Source organism: Oncorhynchus masou, chromosome 28, assembly GCF_036934945.1.
Source record: "Oncorhynchus masou masou isolate Uvic2021 chromosome 28, UVic_Omas_1.1, whole genome shotgun sequence".
NCBI lineage: Eukaryota > Metazoa > Chordata > Actinopteri > Salmoniformes > Salmonidae > Oncorhynchus > Oncorhynchus masou.
The window spans coordinates 61990432-62012849 of record NC_088239.1 but is presented as its reverse complement, the minus strand read 5'-3'; the positions used below and the strand labels follow the sequence as shown (position 1 = coordinate 62012849).

Below are 22418 nucleotides of genomic sequence, written 5' to 3'. Positions count from 1 at the left end.
AGGGGGTATAGTGCCTTGCGAAATTATTCGGCCCCCTTGAACTTTGCGACCTTTTGCCACATTTCAGGCTTCAAACATAAAGATATAAAACTGTATTTTTTTGTGAAGAATCAACAACAAGTGGGACACAATCATGAAGTGGAACGACATTTATTGGATATTTCAAACTTTTTTAACAAATCAAAAACTGAAAAATTGGGCGTGCAAAATTATTCAGCCCCCTTAAGTTAATACTTTGTAGCTCCACCTTTTGCTGCGAATTACAGCTGTAAGTCGCTTGGGGTATGTCTCTATCAGTTCTGCACATCGAGAGACTGACATTTTTTCCCATTCCTCCTTGCAAAACAGCTCGAGCTCAGTGAGGTTGGATGGAGAGCATTTGTGAACAGCAGTTTTCAGTTCTTTCCACAGATTCTCGATTGGATTCAGGTCTGGACTTTGACTTGGCCATTCTAACACCTGGATATGTTTATTTTTGAACCATTCCATTGTAGATTTTGCTTTATGTTTTGGATCATTGTCTTGTTGGAAGACAAATCTCTGTCCCAGTCTCAGGTCTTTTGCAGACTCCATCAGGTTTTCTTCCAGAATGGTCCTGTATTTGGCTCCATCCATCTTCCCATCAATTTTAACCATCTTCCCTGTCACTGCTGAAGAAATGCAGGCCCAAACCATGATGCTGTCACCACCATGTTTGACAGTGGGGATGGTGTCTTCAGGGTGATGAGCTGTGTTGCTTTTACGCCAAACATAACATTTTGCATTGTTGCCAAAAAGTTCAATTTTGGTTTCATCTGACCAGAGCACCTTCTTCCACATGTTTGGTGTGTCTCCCAGGTGGCTTGTGGCAAACTTTAAACAACACTTTTTATGGATATCTTTAAGAAATGGCTTTCTTCTTGCCACTCTTCCATAAAGGCGAGATTTGTGCAATATACGACTGATTGTTGCCCTATGGACAGAGTCTCCCACCTCAGCTGTAGATCTCTGCAGTTCATCCAGAGTGATCATGGGCCTCTTGGCTGCATCTTTGATCAGTCTTCTCCTTGTATGAGCTGAAAGTTTAGAGGGACGGCCAGGTCTTGGTAGATTTGCAGTGGTCTGATACTCCTTCCATTTCAATATTATCGCTTGCACAGTGCTCCTTGGGATATTTAAAGCTTGGGAAATCTTTTTGTATCCAAATCCGGCTTTAAACTTCTTCACAACAGTATCTCGGACCTTCCTGGTGTGTTCCTTGTTCTTCATGATGCTCTCTGCGCTTTTAACGGACCTCTGAGACTATCACAGTGCAGGTGCATTTATACGGAGACTTGATTACACACAGGTGGATTGTATTTATCATCATTAGTCATTTAGGTCAACATTGGATCATTCAGAGATCCTCACTGAACTTCTGGAGAGAGTTTGCTGCACTGAAAGTAAAGAGTAATTTTGCACACCCAATTTTTCAGTTTTTGATTTGTTAAAAAAGTTTGAAATATCCAATAAATGTCGTTCCACTTCATGATTGTGTCCCACTTATTGTTGATTCTTCACAAAAAATACAGTTTTATATCTTTATGTTTGAAGCCTGAAATGTGGCAAAAGTTCAAGGGGGCCGAATACTTTCGCAAGGCACTGTATATCTATAAATTGTATCAAGCTATGTAGCATACAGATTCCTTCTTGATTAATAAATCAAATGTAAATGTTTTGTTGTTTCTATGTAGTACTAGCCACGTAGATATTGTATGAAGTTGGCTTTAGCGAGTCAGCTAGATAGGTTCCCAATCTCCCAACTAGCTACCAAGCCATTTCAGGTTAGAGTAACTTATCTTACTATCTTAGCAGACATGCCTACTGGCAAGGTTGCTAGATTTTAGAAAAGTAAGCAATTACTAAATGTACTGAATAAGACTCACATTCCTTTCAATCGTTTACGCAGGTTTTAGCAGAGATGCAGAGAAGCATATTTAGGGTCGCAGTTGTACTAAACTCCTAAGGCTTAAAAGTTCTTCAAGAATCAATTTGCATCATTCATCAAAATGACAACTGAACAGGTAATGTGGTATGCTTAGATAACCTATGGAGAAAAAAAAATAATAGAATTAGGCATAATGATTATGGCTCTAGACTGCAGGAAAATGCTGTTTCAGGTGTTTGAAAAATGCTAAATTCTCCACCATCCATCCATCTATCCATCCACACGTACTTCATTCCCCCTCTAAAATAATGGGTTCATGACACCCCTGAGGGCAATGGTTGTGAAATTGTGTGGGTGGTGGCGGTGAAGGGGTTTGTGGGTAAAACAAATAGAATAAAGCTGTTGAGTTTGATACCCCACTGTCCTCTTTACACGAGTAGATGTGAAATGTTCTCCCAACGATTTTCCCTGTGTGCTTAATGGCCCACTTTCACAGTCTCCAACCATCCTCTCTGTCTGTCTCTCTACGCAGCGTGGCAGAGTGACCTAAGGCTGGGCCACAAAGCCGCTTCCTAAGAGCTGTAGAAAGAGCTACTTTCCTCTCAGGAGGAGAGAGCTTGAAGAGAAACATTTATTTTCAAGCTGTCACTTTGAGGATGTGGGAGGCTGAGTGTGTTCATATACTGTTAGTGGAGGGATGTTTCTTCCTTCCCACCCATATCCCATCACCCAATTTCCAAAACAAGAGGTGTACCCCCTACCCCCATAGTCAAGATGAAAGGACAAAACCTATCCAGACCAGTAGTCAATACCTCCTTGCTTCCATACCTCCCCCACTCACTCCCTTCCTCCTTCCCTCACCTCCCTGTCCCCTGTCCTCCCATACCTCACTGTCTCCTCTCTTCCCTCCCTCACCTCCCTGTCCCCTGTGCTCCCATACCTCACTGTCTCCTCTCTTCCCTCCCTCACCTCTCTGTCCCCTCTCCTCCCATAACTCACTGTCCCCTCTCCTCCCTCACCTCCCTGTCCCCTGTCCTCCCATACCTCACTGTCTCCTCTCTTCCCTCCCTCACCTCCCTGTGCCCTGTCCTCCCATACCTCACCGTCTCCTCTTCTCCCTCCCTCACCTTACTGTCCCCTCTCCTCCCTCACCTCCCTGTCCCCTCTCCTCCCATACCTCACTGTCTCCTCTTCTCCCTCCCTCACCTCCCTGTCCCCTCTCCTCCAATAGCTCAATGTCCCCTCCCTCCCTCCCTGTCCCCTCTCCTCCCCTCCCTCCCTGTCCCCTCTCCTCCCCTCCCCTCCCTACCTCCCTCCCTCCTTCACCTCCCTGTCCCCTCTCCTCCCTCTCCTCCCTCCCTCACCTCCCTGTCCCCTCTCCTCCCATACCTCACTGTCTCCTCCCCTCCCTCCCTCACCTCCCTGTCCCCTGTCCTCCCATACCTCACTGTCTCCTCCCCTCCCTCCCTCACCTCCCTCCCTCCCTCCCTCACCTCCCTGTCCCCTCTCCTCCCTCCCTCCCTCCCTCCCTCCCTCACCTCCCAGTCCCCTCTCCTCCCTCACCTCCCTGTCCCCTCTCCTCCCTCCCTCCCTCACCTCCCTGTCCCCTCTCCTCCCTCCCTCCCTCCCTCCCTCCCTCACCTCAATGTCCCCACTCCTCCCATACCTCTCTGTCTCCTCTCCTCCCTCCCTCCCTCCTTCCCATACCTCCCATACCTCCCTGTCCCCTCTCCTCCCTCCCTCCCTCCCTCACCTCACCTCAATGTCCCCACTCCTCCTATACCTCTCTGTCTCCCCTCCTCCCTCCCTCTCTCCTCTCCCCCCTCCCTCACCTCACTGTCCCCACTCCTCCCATACCTCCCCGTCTCTTTTTCTCCCTCCAGCCTTCTCTCACCTCCTATACCTCTCTGTCTCCTCTCCTCCCTCCCTCCCTCCTTCCCACACCTCCCATACCTCCCTGTCTCTTCTCCCCCTCCCTCACCTCCCTGTCCCCACTCCTCCCATACCTCCCTGTCTCTTCTTCTCCCTCCCTCCTTCCCTCACCTCACATACCTTCCTGTCTCCTCCCTCCCTCCCTCCCTCCTCCCCTCCCTCCCTCACCTCCCTCCCTCCCTCCCTCACCTCCCTGTCCCCTCTCCTCCCTCCCTCCCTCCCTCCCTCACCTCCCAGTCCCCTCTCCTCCCTCACCTCCCTGTCCCCTCTCCTCCCTCCCTCCCTCACCTCCCTGTCCCCCTCCTCCCTCCCTCCCTCCCTCCCTCCCTCCCTCCCTCCCTCCCTCCCTCCCTCCCCCTCCCTCCCTCCCTCCCTCCCTCCCTCCCTCCCTCCCTCACCTCAATGTCCCCACTCCTCCCATACCTCTCTGTCTCCCTCTCCTCCCTCCCTCCCTCCTTCCCATACCTCCCATACCTCCCTGTCCCCTCTCCTCCCTCCCTCCCTCACCTCCCCTCAATGTCCCCACTCCTCCTATACCTCTCTGTCTCCCCTCCTCCCTCCCTCCCTCCTTCCCACACCTCCCATACCTCCCTCTCTCCTCTCCCCCCTCCCTCACCTCACTGTCCCCACTCCTCCCATACCTCCCCGTCTCTTTTTCTCCCTCCAGCCTTCTCTCACCTCCTATACCTCTCTGTCTCCTCTCCTCCCTCCCTCCCTCCTTCCCACACCTCCCATACCTCCCTGTCTCTTCTCCCCCCTCCCTCACCTCCCTGTCCCCACTCCTCCCATACCTCCCTGTCTCTTCTTCTCCCTCCCTCCTTCCCTCACCTCACATACCTTCCTGTCTCCTCCCTCCCTCCCTCCCTCCCTCCCTCCCTCCCTCCCTCCCTCCCTCCCTCCCTCCCTCCCTCCCTCCCTCCCTCCCTCCCTCCCATACCACCCCATCTACCTCTGTGCCAGTTCCCATTACCTCAGAGATTTCAGCAAACTGCGTGTTGGCCTGACAGCACTTCTCAGCCGTCTCCACAGCAACCTCGTAGTTGTCCACAAAGGCCCGGTAAACTCCCAGCTGGCTGGCCTGTCGAATGGACGGGGAGGGTGCGAGAGAGGACAAAATACAAAAGCCACATTAAAACACAGTCACCACTTTCCATAGCCCATATTTACCAAAACAGGCCTTCTGTTTGCATTGCTGTTTTGGGGTGAAGAAGGACATGTTGGCATAATCACAACATGAGAAATGACAGCTACAACCCAACAACAGAGTTCACCATAATGAGTGGAGAAAAAAAACGAAGTGTTTGGGACACAGTTCGACAGACGGGGCAATGTCATCATCGCCACAGGAAACACCAGCGTTTCCGTGGCGCAGTCCCGGCCTACGGCTGTTGCCATGGTAGCGGCGCAGTGGAGGCGTGAGTAATGAGTGTCCTGGGTAACAGTTGCTGTAAAAACACATTTGAAAATCTCATTCAGCCGTCCTAACTCCTTGAAACTCTGCCCGTCAGTAACACTATCCATCTCCTTAGCGCTCAACTGCCCAATCCATTCTCCTGAATACAAGCCTGACAGCAATGGATGAAGAGGGGGGTAGAGTGTGTAATGACGAGAGAGGGGGCAACTGAGGCAAACGCAAAAATGTTTTACACACACACACGCACACACCAACACACGTACGAACACACACACACACACAGCTACACACACAGCACCAAGGTAGCTTCGTGTGCCCCTGAAGAATAGTCTACAAGAACACAGTGTTCAGGACACAATATGCTTCTCTACTTCACCTTAGCACTGGTCCACCTGCACCTGCTCATGAATATCTCCAGGTCTTTGTACGTCGATGACAGACAGCAGGCTGCCAGCGGCTGCCAGAACCTGTTCCTAAAAACCTTCTCCTCTCTTTACTTTCTAGCATCACCTATGAGCTCATCCCATTCCCACACATTATCATCCTGGTGTGACCCCTGACCTTTACAGTATTTCCTGTCCCCTGGTGTCATGCTGAGACAATCGATTTTGTCCCACAGTCGAAAGAAACCCACGTTTTTCCAGGAGCTGCTAGAAGTTGAAGCGGTAAGCAATTTTCCCCCACCAAGCAATCCTATCCCCACTGCGTCTGAGTCCTGCCTCGGGCCAGAAGGAATCTGCACCACAGTGGACAGGAATTCAGAGCGTGACAATCCCACTATGGGCGGGGAGGAGCCAGAATGGCGGTAATAGCGCTGCAGACATGGAGCAGTTGGAGCCGTTCGACACACACAGTTGCTGGCTGGCTGTATGGTGACGTAAGATGTTGAGTGTAACCGCATGGTTGGGATGCTTTTCTTATCTAGCACAGACTGGGAGGACGATGTCATCAACAGCACAAGAATGGACTCATAACACACACTGTATGTCGGTGTACATATTGTATATTTTGTGTGTAAAGATGCTACAGTATTACTCTAGAAATTCCCCATTCATATGCACCTATCCTAGATAAAGAAAAGTCTCCATGGTGTATTCATAGACCTATATAAGAAACAGCAGAGAGGACTGTACCATTAGGGGGAAACAGTACAGTGTATTATTTAGCCCCATTTTGGGGCTTTAAAGGAGTGTGAGAATACTTCTCTCTTGACACCCGCTCTCATAACCTTTTTTCATTTTTTTCCCCCTTCTTTCTGGTACTGATGAGCTGTTACTTTTCCTCCGGCTGCCTGTCTGTTACAGAGACTTCACAGACAGGGGGAGACAGCTCTATCAGAGAGACTCAGCCTAAATCTGCTAGCTGCTCCCCTCACCCACTCTCCTCCCTCCTCTCCCCTCACCCACTCTCCTCCATCCTCTCCCCTCACCCACTCTCCTCCATCCTCTCCCCTCACCCATTCTCCTCCCTCCTCTCCCCTCACCCACTCTCCTCCCTCCTCTCCCCCCTCACCCACTCTCCTCCATCCTCTCCCCTCACCCACTCTCCTCCCTCCTCTCCCCTCACCCACTCTCCTCTATCCTCTCCCCTCACCCACTCTCCTCTCCCCTCACCCTCTCTCCTCCATCCTCTCCCCTCACCCACTCTCCTCCCTTCTCTCCCCTCACCCACTCTCCTCCATCATCTCCCCTCCCCTCACCCACTCTCCTCTCCCCTCACCCACTCTCCTCCTCCTCTCCTCTCCCCTCACCCTCTCTCCTCCATCCTCTCCCCTCACCCTCTCTCCTCCAACCTCTCCCCTCACCCACTCTCCTCCATCCTCTCCCCTCACCCACTCTCACTCCCTCCCTCCTCTCCCCTCACCCACTCTCCTCCATCCTCTCCCCCTCACCCACTCTCGTCCCTCCTCTCCCCTCACCCACTCTCCTCCATCCTCTCCCCTCACCCTCTCCTCCCTCCTCTCCCCTCACCCACTCTCCTCCATCCTCTCCCCTCACCCACTCTCCTCCATCCTCTCCCCTCACCCCTCTCCTCCTCCATCCTCTCCCCTCACCCACTCTCCTCCATCCTCTCCCCTCACCCACTCTCCTCCCTCCTCTCCCCTCACCCACTCTCCTCCATCCTCTCCCCTCACCCACTCTCCTCGATCCTCTCCCCTCACCCACTCTCGTCCCTCCTCTCCCCTCACCCACTCTCCTCCCTCCTCTCCCCTCACCCACTCTCCTCCATCCTCTCCCCTCACCCACTCTCCTCCATCCTCTCCCCTCACCCACTCTCCTCCATCCTCTCCCCTCACCCTCTTTCCTCCATCCGCTCCCCTCACCCACTGGCGAGAGGAATTGGGGGAAAGATGTATTTTGGTATGAGGGAGATAAAGAGATTGATAGAGAAAGGTAGAACGAAAAAGAGATAGAGAGAGGAACTAACGGACTGCTCCTCTACTGTAGCCTACAACCTTTGAATCCATATTGCTCCTCTTTCAACGCTTGTCTGCTGGGAGACGCAAAACGCAGCCGTTGATGCCACTGCTTATCACATAGCAGACACAGACAAGAGAGATGGAGTAGAAAAACAAACAATTAATAAATAAATGCGGAAAAGGATTCCGGCGTGTGCCGCCCTGACAGTATAACAGACGAATGAAATAGTCATTGTTCAGGCCTCCGGGGAGAGCGGGCTTTGTGAAGATAATTGGAGGGAAGAGAGAGAGAAAAGTCCCCTAACGCTCAGTGTATGGCACTATTTATAGGCTGCTTCTTAGAGACATAGAGCACACAGTGTAACATTAGTCTCAGAGCTCCCTGGGTAGAAAAGACAGCATTGTGCCATTCTACTTCTTCATGTGCACTGTCCTCGTACACACAGCACTCATGATAGGTTAGACTCTGCAGTGACTGCATGAGCATTAGGGGGATAAACAAGTGGGTAATTCAGGGTTAATTGACCCGTTGTGAACATGATGAAATGGGCCCAGTCAGTACAGGTTTGGCTCTGGCCTCCGTGGCAGAAGCTCGCAGGTCAGGAGGAGAGAGGCTATTCCATCTGTCCCTAAAATAAGTTGCACCTCATGAGGTTGATCAATGTGATTTGATGTCTTCCATTCAGAGTACGGATGCTGCTGTGAGCTATGACACAGAGCCACACAGGACCACAGGCAGACTGTATAATGCATAAGGGTCCTGTGTCATTCTGAATGAGGCTCATGATGTCATGTTGCCATGCAGCCAGGTCCAGGGAGGGAGTCCTCTGTCATCCTGAGTCAGGCTCCAGGCTCCCACAGACACAGGGCAGGGGGAACACCCCAGGGATCCGTCTTATGACCTCACCTGTTTCTGGAAGAGGTCCCCCACGCGCTGCTGGTGGCTCCAATGCTGCACCCGGGGGAGCAGGCTGTCGTAGAACTCCTTGTGGACCTCGTAAAGCTCGGGCACTTTGAAGAAGATGGTCTCGATCTGGGGGATGGTCAGCACGGGCTGGGACGTGGTAGCTGCTGCCTTCAGAGGCTTCATAGGCTGAGAGAACAGGTAGAGAGAGAGAGAGAGAGAGAGAGAGAGAGAGAGAGAGAGAGAGAGAGAGAGAGAGAGGGAGAGACAGACAGAGCTTGTACTGTGTGTGTACTTGTATGTGTACATGTATGTGATACATAGAGCATTCATGGAAAGTCCTGTGTGTGTGTTCCAGCCTCTCACCAGTAGCAGTGCCTCCAGGTGGCTGAGGTAGGTCTCCTCGCTGGCTAGGATCCCAGACAGAACCCACTTCCTCATCTCCAGGCCTTTCTCTAAGTCCAACTCCGTCTGCAACAAACACAGGAAACGACTATGAAAAATTGCACACACAAGAACTGTACAGACAATGCAAACAAAACATGACCATTAGTCTGATGACAACAAAGTATTGGGTAGAAAGAGGATCTTTACAGGGCCTTCAGAAAGTATTTATACTCCTTGACTTATTCCACATTTTGCTGTGTTTACAGCCGGAATCCAAAATGGATTAAAAAAAACACAAAACCCCATAATCACAAAGTGAAAAGATGTTTTTAGAAATGTTTGCAAATTTATTGAAAAAGAAATACAAATATATCTCATTTACAAAAGTTAGAATCACCTTAGGCAGTGATTACAGTCGTGAACCTTTCTGGGTAACTTTCTAAGAGCTTTACACACCTGGATTGTACAATATTTGACCATTATTATTTAGAAAATTCTTCATGCTCTGTCATATTGGTTGTTGATCATTGCTAAACAACCATTTTCAGGTCTTACTGTAGATTTTCAAGCTGATTAAAGTCAAAACTGTTATTTGACCACTCAGGAACATTCACTGTCTTCTTGGTAAGTCACTCCAGTGTAGATTTGTCCTTGTATTTTAAGTTATTGTCCTTCTGAAAGGTGAATTCATCTCCCAGTGTCTGGTGGAAAGCAGACTGAACCAGGTTTTCCTCTTGGATATTGCCTGTGCTTAGCTCCATATAGAGAGTGGTACTCAGTAATGTGTTGTATTGGATTTGCCCCAAACATAACACTTCATATTAAGGACAAAAAAGTTAAATGCTTTATCACATTTTTTGCAGTATTACTTTCGTGCCTTGTTGCAAACAGGATGCAAACCTCCCTGGTCTTTGTGGTTAAATCTGTATTTGAAATTCACTGCTCGACTGATCCACTTTACAGATAATTGTATGTGTGGGGTACAGAGATGAGGTAGTCATTCAAAAATCATGTTAAACACAGAGTGAGTCCATGCAACTTATTATGTGACTTGCTAAGCACATTTTTACTCCTTAACGTTAGGCTTGCCATAAACAAAGGGGTTGAATACTTATTGACTCAAGACATTTCAGCTTTACATTTTTTATTAATTAGTAAAAATGTTGAAAAACATAATTCCACTTTGGAAAAAAAAACATTTTTTTTTTTAAATTCAGGCTGTAAGAACAACAAAATGTGGAAAAGGTCAAGGGGTGTGAATACTTTCTGAAGGCACTGTAGTTAATAAACACTGTGGTCTAAAATACAGGAAGCCTAGTGGTTAAGAGCATTGGGCCAGTAACCCGAAAGGCCCCTGGTTCAAATCCCCGAGTCGACTAGGTATAAAATCTGTTGATGGCCTCCGTAGTGGTGCAGTGGTCTAAGGCACTACATCACAGTGTTAGCTGTGCCACCAGAGACTCTGGGTTCGAGCCCAGGCTCTGTCGCAGCCGGCCGTGACCGGGAGGCCAATGGGGCGGCGCACAATTGGCCTAGCGTTGTCCGGGTTAGAGAGGGTTTGGCCGGCAGGGATGTCCTTGTCTCATTGCGCAGTAGCGACTCCTGTGGCGGGCCGGGCGCAGTGCGCGCTAACCAGGTCGCCAGGTGTACGGTGTTTCCTCCGACACATTGATGCGGTTGGCTTCCGGGTTGGATGTGCGTTGTGTCAAGAAGCAGTGCAGCTTGGTTGGGTTGTGTTTCGGAGGACGCACGGCTCTTGACCTTCGCCTCTCCTTGCAGCGATGAGACAAGACAGTAACTACTACCAATTGGATACCATGAAAAAGGGGTAACATTTTATTTTTTATTTTTTTTAATCTGTCAATGTGCCCTTGAGCAAGGCAATTAACCCTAATTGCTCCTGTAAATGCAGCTTTGTTTTTAAAGAAGCCATTGTTCTCGCATTCTTCCAGGACAACCGAACCTCACTAGAGAGTAACAACATTCAACATGCGGCCAACGGAAATCCTTGGGCCGTCTAGCCTAACCAAGGAACCTAAAATAACTGACAGTCAGTATTTCCCATGGGATGTAGGTTGGTCTCTTAAAATGGCCAAGACAGAGGACAGGCATGGCAGGAGGTGTAGCTAACCCTCAGGCTACAGGACAGAGGAGATGAGAGACAGAGAGCAGAGCAGGCCATGGCTGGGCCAGGTAGGCAGGTCCTCTCCTGGGTCTGGGATATCCAACCCAGACGTCTGGTTAAATAAGCTGAACTAAAGCTATCTGTACCCAGCTATTTCAGAGCACAACCTGGGGCTCCTTAGAAAGAGAGACACTGAGTGGAGGGAGGGAGGGGTAAACACAATGCTCCCTCAGGTATGGGGCCTCTGTCTGTCTGTGTGTCTGTCTGTGTGTCTGTGTGTGTGTTTCCCCATGCCAGACGGGCGCACTCCAAGGTGCCCTATATCGTCAGACAGTGAGAGAGAGAGAGAGAGAGAGAGAGAGAGAGAGAGAGAGAGAGAGAGAAAAACTATAATAAGAAATAATAAGTCCCCACATGTAGGAATGCAGGCTGAAATGAATTACAGAATGTGATCATGTCCTGTGTGTGTGTTTAAGGGGGGGTAAATGAGCCTTAAACTCCTGCCTCCATGGCCACTGAACAGGTAGTGGAAGCAGCAGATGTCAGTAAGAGTCTCAGTGGAACTACAGGGGTCCCGACTCACTGATGGAATCCATTACCTAAAGGTCTGTGCTGTGGACTCCATTACCCATAAGTCTGTGCTGTGCATCGCTCTGCTTCTTGGTTCTTATACAACAAGCCGTTTCTGCTTCCATACTAGAGGAGAGTGTTAGAAGAGAAGAGAATATGAAGCCTTTCTAAGTGACAACAGTATGTACGTGTTGGATGTTTGGAACAGCTACATGTCTGACAGGTGACAGACCACCGATCTCACCTGAAGAAGAGCCACAGATTGAATCTAATATTTTTCTGATGTGCGTTGAATCTTTATCTAACCCTGGAGGCCAGAAAGGGCAAAAGCCTGAGGGACACTTGATAACAGAAATGATCACATAAAAGTGAATGAAAGAGAAAAATGAATGTGAAACCTCTCAGAGATATAATGGGCCCAGCCTGCCCATGTTTCCATTGTGGAGGTGAGCAAGTGTGTATTCATTCATTGCTCAGCCCCAGACTCAACTCTCCTCCTCAGGGGGCCCATCGCATCTCCAGACTATCATCTTTTATTTATCGCCGTAGCAACAACTAATGAGCTCCTCTCAAAATTCAGATGTGTAGAGACTGAGGGAGTCTGGTCCTGGACCTATAACTCAGCTGATCACTCCAACACTGTGTGTGTGTGTGTGTGTGTGTGTGTGTGTGCATGCGTGCGTGTGCGTGTGTGGCTGTGCATGTGGTGTGTGTGTGCGTGTGGTGTGTGCGTGCATGCATAGTAAACAAATCTATATGGGAAGCACCCACCCAAAGTCAGTCTACAGTAACTGTGTGTACCTTGACTTCATGTATCAATCTAAACACAAGCTAAATACCACATGGATGAATTCATGGTCATTACTGATTTGTTTAAGTAGGTCTAAGTCTAATTGCTCTGTGGAAATACACCGTAAGCCATACCAACAGTTATTATCGTGTATGTAAGCAGATGGCCTAATAACTGAGGACATTGAGAGAAACGTTCAAAGCCAAGTAGGAGGCGATCGTGGGCGGCGAAGCTCGTCTCGTTTTATATAACTCCTGTTCACTTTCATTTCTCACATTTCCTCTGAACATCAACATCATCCCTCTCTATCACTGAAGCGTTAATCAGACCTTTTCTCTTCTCTCTCTCTCTTCTCTCTGTTCCCAAAACACTTGGTGTAATGTGAAATCTTAACATCTCTGAATAATCTTGTTCTCTAAAGGAGTGAGTTATTATACTGTAATACTTTCCAAGACACTGGGGGAGATAGCAGGATCAAACGGTGGTGACTCACTCTGCTGTGTGGGCGAGCTGCTGAACTCGGGGGTATCAAGGACGGACGGACGGAGGGGGGGTATCAAGGACGGTGTAACGGCAGATTTCGGACCAAGATGTGGCGTGGTAAGTGTCCATAATGTTTATTTTAAAAACAAACTGAACACTAAGAATACAAAAACAATAAACGATGATGTGAATAACCAAACCGAAACAGTGCCGTGTGGCGACAAACACAGACACGGAAACAAACACCCACCAACCAACAGTGAAACCCAAACTAAGTATGATTCTCAATCAGAGACAACTAACGACACCTGCCCCTGATTGAGAACCATACTGGGCCGAACACAGAAATAGAAAAACATAGAAACACAAAACATAGACTGCCCACCTCAACTAACGCCCTGACCATACTAAATAAAGACAAAACAAAGGAAAATAAAGGTCAGAATGTGACAGTACCCCCCCCACGCCACGGGACCCAGGCCATGGGTCTTGAATGGATGATAGATTCCGGCAGTGCCGGACAGGCGGTAGACTCCGCCAGCGCCGGACAGGCGGGAGACTGAGTGAAGGGCGGCTCCAGGCCGCTCCTGGCTGGCTGACGGCTCTGGCTGCTCCTGGCTGGTTGACGGCTCTGGCAGCTCCTGGCTGGCTGACGGCTCTGGCAGCTCCTGGCTGGTTGATGGCTCTGGCAGCTCCTGGCTGGCTGACGGCTCTGGCAGGTCCTGGCTGACTGACGGCTCTGGCAGTTCCTGTCTGACTGACGGCTCTGGCAGGTCCTGGCTGACTGACGGCTCTGCAGGTCCTGACTGACTGATGGCTCTGGCAGGTCCTGGCTGACTGACGGCTCTGACGGCTCAGGACAGACTGGCGGCTCTAGCAGCTCCTGACAGACGGGAGACTCTAGCAGCTCAGGACAGACGGGAGACTCTAGCAGCTCAGAACAGACGGGAGACTCTAGCAGCTCGGGACGGACGGGAGACTCTAGCAGCTCTGGACAGACGGGAGACTCTAGCAGCTCTGGACAGACGGGAGACTCTAGCAGCTCTGGACAGACGGGAGACTCTAGCAGCTCTGGACAGACGGGAGACTCTGGTAGCGCTGGAGAGGAGGAAAGCTCTGGCAGCGCTGGACAGGCGGGAGACCCTGTAGGCAGAAGACGGAGAGACAGCCTGGTGCGGGGGGCTGCCACCGGAGGGCTAGTGCACGGAGGTGGTACTGGATAGACCAGACCGTGCAGGTGCACTGGAGCTCTTGAGCACCGAGCCTGCCCAACCTTACCTGGTTGAATGCTCCCCGTAGCCCGACCAGTGCGGCTTATTCCACCTCGCCGCACTGGTCGGGCTACGGGGAGCATGCTGTGCTGGCAAACCGGGGACACCATGCGTAAGGCTGGTGCCATGTACGCCGGCCCAAGGAGACGCACTGGAGACCAGATGCGTAGAGCCGGCTTCATGGCACCTGGCTCGATGCCCACACTAGCCCGGCCGATACGAGGAGCTGGAATGTATCGCACCTGGGACACCGTACGCTCCACAGCATAACACGGTGCCTTCCCGGTCCCTCTCGCTCTCCGGTAAGCACAGGAAGTTGCCGCAGGTCTCCTACCTGGCTTTGCCACACTCCCTGTGTGCCTCCCCCAAGATATTTTTGGGGCTGACTCTCGGGCTTCCAACCGCGCTGCCGTGCTGCCTCTTCATACCAGCGCCTCCAGCTCTGCTTTGGGGCGGCGATATTCCCCTGGCTGTGTCCAGGGTCCTCTCCCATCTAGAATTTCCTCCCAAGTCCATGAGTCCTGTGTCTTCGGCCGCTGTTGCTGCTGCCCATTACCACGGCGCTTGGTCCTCTGTTGGTGGGTGTTTCTGTAAAGGCAGATTTCCTCCTCTTCGTCTGAAGAGGAGTAAGGATCGGACCAAGATGCAGCGTGGTAAGTCTTCATGTCGTTTATTTTAAAAACATAAACTGAACACTAAGAATACAAAAACAATAAACGATGACACGAATAACCAAACCAAAACAGTACCGTGTGGCGACAAACACAGACACGGAAACAAACACCCACCAACCAACAGTGAAACCCAAACTAAGTATGATTCTCAATCAGAGACAGCTAACAACACCTGCCTCTGATTGAGAACCATACTAGGCCAAACACAGAAATAGAAAAACATAGAAACACAAAACATAGACTGCCCACCCCAACTCACACCCTGACCATACAAAATAAAGACAAAACAAAGGAAATAAAGGTCAGAATGTGACAGATGGACATCATTGCATTTTGGAGACGACTACTGAAAAACAACAGTGTGCACAAATCTGTCTATGTGTGGTGCTGCTGTATGGATTTTGAGTGTAATATTTTTAGCTTGCCTCGTCAAAAAAAAGGTTAAATAAATCCCCACAAATAAATAAAAAATATATATAAAAAATAGCTGGAGCTCTTTCTCTCTGCTAACACTCGAGGCAGCAGGGTAGCCTAGTGGTTAGAGCGTTGGACTAGTAACCGGAAGGTTGCGAGTTCAAACCCCCAAGCTGACAAGGTACAAATCTGTCGTTCTGCCCCTGAACAGGCAGTTAACCCACTGTTCCTAGGCCGTCATTGAAAATAAGAATTTGTTCTTAACTGACTTGCCTGGTTAAATAAAGGTAAAATAAAAAACTACAGTAACAGGTTTACTCAGGGAGTGAGCCTCTAAATACAGGAGTTTACTCAGGGAGTGGGTCTCTAAATACAGGAGATTACTCAGGGAGTGTGCCTCTAAATACAGGAGTTTACTCAGGGAGTGGGTCTCTAAATACAGGAGTTTAGTCAGGGAGTGGGACTCTAAATACAGGAGTTTACTCAGGGAGTGTGCCTCTAAATACAGGAGTTTAGTCAGGGAGTGGGACTCTAAATACAGGAGTTTACTCAAGGAGTGGGTCTCTAAATACAGGAGTTTACTGAGTGTGTGTGTGTCTATGTATGCTTATTAAAACCGCCCAGGGACTCTCCATTTATTGGCAGATTCAACCATCAATCAATTTGACAAGCACTCTGTCTGCTACTGAGGCGAGGCAGGGGTGGGTCACAGGCCTTACTTTATTACCACTGATGTGATTACTTCTTCCAGGAGAGAGAGACTGCAGTACAGTGATGTGATTACTTCCTCCAGGAGAGACACTGCAGTACAGTGATGTGATTACTTCCTCCAGGAGAGAGACACTGCAGTACAGTGATGTGATTACTTCCTCCAGGAGAGAGACACTGCAGTACAGTGATGTGATTACTTCCTCCAGGAGAGAGACACTGCAGTACAGTGATGTGATTACTTCCTCCAGGAGAGAGACACTGCAGTATGGTGCATTTACAACAACACATACGAACATAGCACCAGTCTAACCCAATCAGTGAGGTGTACACACACACACCTATCGCAAGGTAATCCCATTACAAAAATGGCAATATAATGTCACTAAGGTAGTATGGCTTATTGATGAAGATAATAAGCTATTATACTATAGATCGATTGGAGGGGAGGGGGGGTCTCTCTTCATGGTGACCTATGAGGAGAAAGAGGCTTCAGAGATAAGTGTCTATGTTTCTTCATGGCAGGCTGTGATGGAGGGCCAGAAGGTGATAGAACAGAGTAGGAGAGACATGAGGAGCTTCCTGGGGTGATTACCTTTGTGACAAAGACTAAACGGGGGGTGGCACTCACCGACTTGGAGGACTCAAGGGATCCGGAGGAGAGGGTGTCTCGGCTGCTGCGGCTCTTGGAGCTGAGGTGTGGCGAAGAGGAGGGCGAGTCGTCGATGTATGGCAGGATATCATGGTGGCGCCTCTGCTCCTCCGCACGGTCCGCATCGTACCCGTAAGTGGGAGGGGTCCCCGTGAACGGACCATCTGTGAATGACAAAGCAGTTGTGATCATGTTGTTGAGTATAAGGGTAACTATCCTGATATACAGTGCCTTGCGAAAGTATTCGGCCCCCTTGAACTTTGCGACCTTTTGCCACATTTCAGGCTTCAAACATAAAGATATAAAACTGTATTTTTTGTGAAGAATCAACAACAAGTGGGACACAATCATGAAGTGGAACGACATTTATTGGATATTTCAAACTTCTTTAACAAATCAAAAACTGAAAAATTGGGCGTGCAAAATTATTCAGCCCCTTTACTTTCAGTGCAGCAAACTCTCTCCAGAAGTTCAGTGAGGATCTCTGAATGATCCAATGTTGACCTAAATGACTAATGATGATAAATACAATCCACCTGTGTGTAATCAAGTCTCCGTATAAATGCACATGCACTGTGATAGTCGCAGAGGTCCGTTAAAAGCGCAGAGAGCATCATGAAGAACAAGGAACACACCAGGCAGGTCCGAGATACTGTTGTGAAGAAGTTTAAAGCCGGATTTGGATACAAAAAGATTTCCCAAGCTTTAAACATCCCAAGGAGCACTGTGCAAGCGATAATATTGAAATGGAAGGAGTATCAGACCACTGCAAATCTACCAAGACCTGGCCGTCCCTCTAAACTTTCAGCTCATACAAGGAGAAGACTGATCAGAGATGTAGCCAAGAGGCCCATGATCACTCTGGATGAACTGCAGAGATCTACAGCTGAGGTGGGAGACTCTGTCCATAGGACAACAATCAGTCGTATATTGCACAAATCTGGCCTTTATGGAAGAGTGGCAAGAAGAAAGCCATTTCTTAAAGATATCCATAAAAAGTGTTGTTTAAAGTTTGCCACAAGCCACCTGGGAGACACACCAAACATGTGGAAGAAGGTGCTCTGGTCAGATGAAACCAAAATTGAACTTTTTGGCAACAATGCAAAATGTTATGTTTGGCGTAAAAGCAACACAGCTCATCACCCTGAACACATCATCCCCACTGTCAAACATGGTGGTGGCAGCATCATGGTTTGGGCCTGCTTTTCTTCAGCAGGGACAGGGAAGATGGTTAAAATTGATGGGAAGATGTATGGAGCCAAATACAGGACCATTCTGGAAGAAAACCCGATGGAGTCTGCATAAGACCTGAGACTGGGACGGAGATTTGTCTTCCAACAAGACAATGATCCAAAACAAAAAGCAAAATCTACAATGGAATGGTTCAAAAATAAACATATCCAGGTGTTAGAATGGCCAAGTCAAAGTCCAGACCTGAATCCAATCGAGAATCTGTGGAAAGAACTGAAAACTGCTGTTCACAAATGCTCTCCATCCAACCTCACTGAGCTCGAGCTGTTTTGCAAGGAGGAATGGGAGAAAACTTCAGTCTCTTGATGTGCAAAACTGATAGAGACATACCCCAAGCGACTTACAGCTGTAATCGCAGCAAAAGGTGGCGCTACAAAGTATTAACTTAAGGTGGTTGAATAATTTTGCACGCCCAATTTTTTAGTTTTTGATTTGTTAAAAAAGTTTGAAATATCCAATAAATGTTGTTCCACTTCATGATTGTGTCCCACTTGTTGTTGATTCTTTATGTTTGAAGCCTGAAATGTGGCAAAAGGTCGCAAAGTTCAAGGGGTCGAATACTTTCGCAAGGCACTGTAGATATTTCTGTTTCTAGTCTAAGTTTTAAAGCCATTTTTCTCTCTCCCTCTCCCACACTCCCCTCTGTCTGTCTGTGTGCCCACTGCCCACTGTACCCAGAGCCTACTGCCCATAGTGACCGTGCCGCTGCTGCCAACCGCCCTGCGGAGCATGCTACCAGGCCATGCCAGGTGAGGCCAGGGGACAACTGAGGGACTGTCTGAGGATGGTTACACCGCCTGCCAGGTGTCTGCTCAGTGCCCCATGCCAAGGGCCATTAAGACAGTCTCTCCATAGATAGACACTACCAAAGTATGCATCACCAAAGTGTGCACCATAGGAACACTCAGAGTCTGTGTAGAGTAAAGTAGTAGCCACAACCAATACTACTTACAAGACCATAAAAGACCGCTCTGTATCTATCTAACTGCAGCAAAAGGGAGATCTAGTGGTGGAGGGGCAAACAAGGCAAAAAGGCACATTAAGAGTAACATCATTGTTTATATTGATTTAGGACTAAAGTACAACCACTCAAGATTCAAAGACTCACACAGTATATTCAGTATACCTGAACTAGGTCAACCTGGGAGGTATTTCCCTCATTTACGCTAAGCAAGTGTAGTGTACAGGTCTGTATTAGTGTCTGGTATGATTCTAGACTAATTGTATGCCTAGGGCCTCAGAGCTTGTGTGTATTTTCCAGTAAGGAGGGATGAGACATCATACGGCAGTAACAGGTCAGCTGTGAGGGCACTGTGCAATAGGTGCTGGCTGCAGGGAACACAGTGTCTCTAAGACAGCCCCTCTAGCCCACACAGGGTCTACAGTACAGTAACAGGTCAGCTGTGAGGGCACTGTGCTATAGGTGCTGGCTGCAGGGAACACAGTGTCTCTAAGACAGCCCCTCTAGCCCACACAGGGTCTACAGTACAGTAACAGGTCAGCTGTGAGGGCACTGTGCTATAGGTGCTGGCTGCAGTGAACACAGTGTCTCTAAGACAGCCCATCTAGCCCACACAGGGTCTACAGTACAGTAACAGGTCAGCTGTGAGGGCACTGTGCTATAGGTGCTGGCTGCAGGGAACACAGTGTCTCTAAGACAGCCCCTCTAGCCCACACAGGGTCTACAGTACAGTAGCAGCCCCTCTAGCCCATACAGGGTCTACAGTACAGTAACAGCCCCTCTAGCCCAGACAGGGTCTACAGTACAGTAACAGCCCCTCTAGCCCAGACAGGGTCTACAGTACAGTAACAACCCCTCTAGCCCAGACAGGGTCTACAGTACAGTAACAACCCCTCTAGCCCAGACAGGATCTACAGTACAGTAACAACCCCTCTAGCCCAGACAGGGTCTACAGTACAGTAACAGCCCCTCTAGCCCACACAGGGTCTACAGTACAGTAGCAGCCCCTCTAGCCCAGACAGGGTCTACAGTACAGTAACAGCTCCTCTAGCCCAGACAGGGTCTACAGTACAGTAACAGTCCCTCTAGCCCATACAGGGTCTACAGTACAGCAACAGTCCCTCTAGCCCAGACAGGGTCTACAGTACAGCAACAGTCCCTCTAGCCCATACAGGGTCTACAGTACAGCAACAGTCCCTCTAGCCCAGACAGGGTCTACAGTACAGTAGCAGCCCCTCTAGCCCAGACAGGGTCTACAGTACAGTAACAGTCCCTCTAGCCCATACAGGGTCTACAGTACAGCAACAGTCCCTCTAGCCCATACAGGGTCTACAGTACAGTAACAGTCCCTCTAGCCCATACAGGGTCTACAGTACAGCAACAGTCCCTCTAGCCCATACAGGGTCTACAGTACAGTAACAGTCCCTCTAGCCCATACAGGGTCTACAGTACAGCAACAGTCCCTCTAGCCCATACAGGGTCTACAGTACAGCAACAGTCCCTCTAGCCCACACAGGGTCTACAGTACAGCAACAGTCCCTCTAGCCCATACAGGGTCTACAGTACAGTAACAGCTCCTCTAGCCCAGACAGGGTCTACAGTACAGTAACAACCCCTCTAGCCAACACAGGGTTTATAGTACAGTAACAGTCCCTCTACCCCATACAGGGTCTACAGTACAGTAGCAGCCCCTCTAGCCCAGACAGGGTCTACAGTACAGTAACAGCCCCTCTAGCCCAGACAGGGTCTACAGTACAGTAACAGCTCCTCTAGCCCAGACAGGGTCTACAGTACAGTAACAGCCCCTCTAGCCCAGACAGGGTCTACAGTACAGTAACAGCCCCTCTAGCCCAGACAGGGTCTACAGTACAGTAACAGCTCCTCTAGCCCAGACAGGGTCTACAGTACAGTAACAGCCCCTCTAGCCCAGACAGGGTCTACAGTACAGTAACAGCCCCTCTAGCCCAGACAGGGTCTACAGTACAGTAACAGTCCCTCTAGCCCAGACAGGGTCTACAGTACAGTAACAGCCCCTCTAGCCCAGACAGGGTCTACAGTACAGTAACAGCCCCTCTAGCCCAGACAGGGTCTACAGTACAGCAACAGCTCCTCTAGCCCAGACAGGGTCTACAGTACAGTAACAGCCCCTCTAGCCCAGACAGGGTCTACAGTACAGTAACAGCTCCTCTAGCCCAGACAGGGTCTACAGTACAGTAACAGCCCCTCTAGCCCAGACAGGGTCTACAGTACAGTAACAGCCCCTCTAGCCCAGACAGGGTCTACAGTACAGTAACAGCCCCTCTAGCCCAGACAGGGTCTACAGTACAGCAACAGCCCCTCTAGCCCAGACAGGGTCTACAGTACAGTAACAGCCCTCTCTAGCCCAGACAGGGTCTACAGTACAGTAACAGCCCCTCTATCCCAGACAGGGTCTACAGTACAGTAACAGCCCTCTCTAGCCCAGACAGGGTCTACAGTACAGTAACAGCCCCTCTAGCCCAGACAGGGTCTACAGTACAGTAACAGCCCCTCTAGCCCAGACAGGGTCTACAGTACAGTAACAACCCCTTTAGCCCAGACAGGGTCTACAGTACAGTAACAGCCCCTCTAGCCCAGACAGGGTCTACAGTACAGTAACAGCCCCTCTAGCCCAGACAGGGTCTACAGTACAGTAACAGCCCCTCTAGCCAACACAGGGTCTACAGTACAGTAACAGCCCCTCTAGCCCAGACAGGGTCTACAGTACAGTAACAGCCCCTCTAGCCCTGACAGGGTATACAGTACAGTAACAGCCCCTCTAGCCCAGACAGGGTCTACAGTACAGTAACAGCCCCTCTAGCCCAGACAGGGTCTACAGTACAGTAACAGCCCCCCCCAGACAGGGTCTACAGTACAGTAACAGCCCCTCTAGCCCAGACAGGGTCTACAGTACAGTAACAGCCCCTCTAGCCCAGACAGGGTCTACAGTACAGTAACAGCCCCTCTAGCCCAGACAGGGTCTACAGTACAGTAACAGCCCCTCTAGCCCAGACAGGGTCTACAGTACAGTAACAGCCCCTCTAGCCCACACAGGGTCTACAGTACAGTAACAGCCCCTCTAGCCCAGACAGGGTCTACAGTACAGTAACAGCTCCTCTAGCCCAGACAGGGTCTACAGTACAGTAACAGCCCCTCTATCCCAGACAGGGTCTACAGTACAGTAACAGCCCCTCTATCCCAGACAGGGTCTATAGTACAGTAACAGCCCCTCTAGCCCAGACAGGGTCTACAGTACAGTAACAGCCCCTCTAACCCAGACAGGGTCTACAGTAACAGCCCCTCTAGCAGCCCCTCTAGCCCAGACAGGGTCTACAGTACAGTAACAACCCCTCTAGCCCAGACAGGGTCTACAGTACAGTAACAGCCCCTCTAGCCCAGACAGGGTCTACAGTACAGTAACAGCCCCTCTAGCCCAGACAGGGTCTACAGTACAGTAACAGCCCCTCTAGCCCAGACAGGGTCTATAGTACAGTAACAGCCCCTCTAGCCCAGACAGGGTCTACAGTACAGTAGCAGCC

General features: G+C 49.7%; 1 protein-coding gene across 1 annotated transcript in view; it reads right to left on the bottom strand.

Moving 5' to 3' along the window:
* The window catches only part of LOC135518023 (breakpoint cluster region protein-like), a 143272-nt gene that overhangs the window by 40853 nt on the left and 80001 nt on the right, over positions 1-22418 (bottom strand). The window contains exons 2-5 of the mRNA XM_064942846.1: positions 16629-16813; positions 8942-9046; positions 8579-8764; positions 4809-4916 (exon numbers count right to left, since the gene is read on the bottom strand). Coding sequence (XP_064798918.1) covers positions 4809-4916; positions 8579-8764; positions 8942-9046; positions 16629-16813 — 584 coding nt within the window. The remainder of the gene's footprint in view (positions 1-4808; positions 4917-8578; positions 8765-8941; positions 9047-16628; positions 16814-22418) is intronic.